This window comes from Macrobrachium nipponense, chromosome 29 (genome assembly GCF_015104395.2).
Source record: "Macrobrachium nipponense isolate FS-2020 chromosome 29, ASM1510439v2, whole genome shotgun sequence".
Lineage (NCBI taxonomy): Eukaryota > Metazoa > Arthropoda > Malacostraca > Decapoda > Palaemonidae > Macrobrachium > Macrobrachium nipponense.
The window spans coordinates 24,945,122-24,947,594 of NC_061092.1; the positions used below are offsets into that span (position 1 = coordinate 24,945,122).

The 2,473-nt window shown below is 34.4% G+C and overlaps 1 protein-coding gene across 1 annotated transcript in view; it reads left to right on the forward strand.

Annotated features, from left to right (window-relative positions):
- The window catches only part of LOC135206294 (uncharacterized), a 125,047-nt gene extending 123,842 nt beyond the window's left edge, over positions 1-1,205 (forward strand). The window contains exons 61-62 of the mRNA XM_064237717.1: positions 1-38; positions 415-1,205. The exon at positions 1-38 is cut by the window's left edge and continues 305 nt beyond it. Of these exons, the coding sequence (XP_064093787.1) occupies positions 1-38; positions 415-435 (59 nt within the window). The 3' untranslated portion in view covers positions 436-1,205. The remainder of the gene's footprint in view (positions 39-414) is intronic.
- The last annotated feature ends 1,268 nt before the right edge of the window (positions 1,206-2,473 follow it).

The following is a 2,473-nucleotide window of genomic DNA, read 5'->3' on the forward strand; positions in this document are numbered from 1 at the left end:
TGAGCTACACTGGACCCAGAGTATCTAACAGATTCCAGGTAAGAGCTGGAGACGACGCACGATTCTCGGCTCGGCCAACGCGGAATAAGAGGAATTTATTTCTGGTGATAGAAATTCATTTCTAGATATAATTTGGTTCGGACCTCACAATAAGCTGTAGGTCCCGTTGCTAGGTAACCAATTGGTTTCTAGCCACGTAAAAATATCTAATCCTTCGGGCCAGCCCTAGGAGAGCTATTAATCAGCTCAGTGGTCGGGTAAAACTGATATATACTTAACTTTTAACTTGTGGCCATAATATTAACATGATTCTCTGAGTTTTCACAAAACTTTCAGTTTTGAAGCATCACAACGCTCAGTCACTCTCCTGAGATCGATTTATGAATGTTACATATCGTTCTATTTCTCTTGCAGGCAGAACTTGATGACTTTTAAAAGGAGCTCCCGACGTCTACGCTAAAACAACTTTTCTCTGACAAAGGACACCGTTGGGACATGGACGAAGTAATGAAAATGTGATCAGCTTATGATAACAGATTCATCACTGATAATTGCTTATTACCTTTAGTGATTGTATACTGCAATCTTGTTTCCTTATGAGTCGCTATAATCACAGCATTGGAGAAACAAATTCAGTTATGTATATGTACATAGATTTAAAGATAAGTCTTTACAAAAAGCTTTTGGTTCGATTCCCCTTTTCAGTCGAGCGGTTCCATGAAGGTTTCCTGTTCACAGATTTATCTTTAAATATATCCATATAGTACATAACTGTGGATTTATTTCTCCATTTCAAGACTCATGCTACTATGGGAATCTTTTAATTACATCTTTTTTTTAAATAAATTCTGGCAAACATATTTCAAAGCAGAGGGGCAAAGCCAAACAAATCCTAAGCCAAAGTTCAAAGTTTTCTGGTGCTAGATTTCTGTCCTGCAATGTTAGCAATGGTAACTAATACCTCTTCAAATAATAACATAAACACCAAAATTCATCTCTCACAAAATTTTTATGTAAGGTTTAAATAACTTGAAACGGAGTAATAAGACTGGCTAGCTTTGAAAGATCCTCATTGTGCCGGATATTATTTATATGAGTTTTTGTGAGGTCGTTGAAAATATTTATGCTTTGGGTTGATTACTATGTCTTTAAAAAGAAAAAGTCTGGCAGTGACCTCATTCTGATAAATAAACTTCTAAAATTAATTTTCTTCCGCTGTCTTTTTTTTTAACAAAAACTTCATGGCATTCTTGTCTCTAATTTTATCCCATGAACACTCCACAGAAAGTCGTGTTTTTCTCCCATTGACGTTAAAACTTTGAATAATCCTCAAGGATTTCTCTCCCCAAACCATCCCAACTTTAAGATGCAAATTGTTTTCGGAGGAAAATTTGTCGTCTTTTGGGTCACAAAGTTAAGACTTTACTGCAGAGGTCTTAGTATTTTACATTGGACGGAAGCCGCGGCAACATTCGTAAGCTTTCAAGAAAGAAACTGAATTCTTTATTTTTCTGATGCATATAAAGCGATCTGTATGGACTGTACACTCGTCTTCCTCGAATGTCAAAAAGTTCTTCTTTCAAAATATCTCGTTCTTAAGGGAAGGATATTTAGAACCAAAGGAAACAAAAATGGAAAAGCAAAATTTTAGGAAAAGTTGATGAGGAGAATGTTTGGAAATATTTATGAAAATAGTTTTGTTTCGTATGTTTTAAAAAAATGTATTTCAAAGTGTTTCATCTGTTATCAACAGCATGCACACACACACACACACACACACACACAGACACACACAGACACACACACACACACACACACATATATATATATATATATATGTGTGTGTGTGTGTGTGTGTAGATATATATATAATATATATATATATATATATATATATATATATATATATATATATATAAGGACAGATGCTACGTAGGAAAAGTGAAACAACAGGGTGGTTGTTAGGCCTTTCGACACACGTCCTTTACTAGCACACCTAGTAAAGCACTGTGCATCGAAAGGCCTAGTATGTAACGACTCCGATGATTCACTTTTCCTTCGTAGCATTTGGCTTTATTTATACATTCATCACGTTCCATATCTTCGTGACTCTGTTATATATATATATATATATATATTATATATATATATATATATATATATATATATATATACATACTTTATATCTTGCATGTAAGTCTGCTGTTGCTATAGAACTTGGGATTAACCAAACATTTATTCCGGGAAGAAAAGACAGTAAACTTGTAATTTTATCATTTCTCCTTCCCATGAAGCTCTTTTCATTTTACGCCTAGACATCTTGATGGGGGAAAAGTCTTCTTCCTTTGAGAAATTTACAGAGACGAGGCTAAAGAAAAAAAAGAATTCCAAATTCCAAATGAACAAGTCATTTTTCTGTAATCTCAAATAACGTGGATTTCAAAACAAGTTCTTTGCAATGACGAGTTACGAC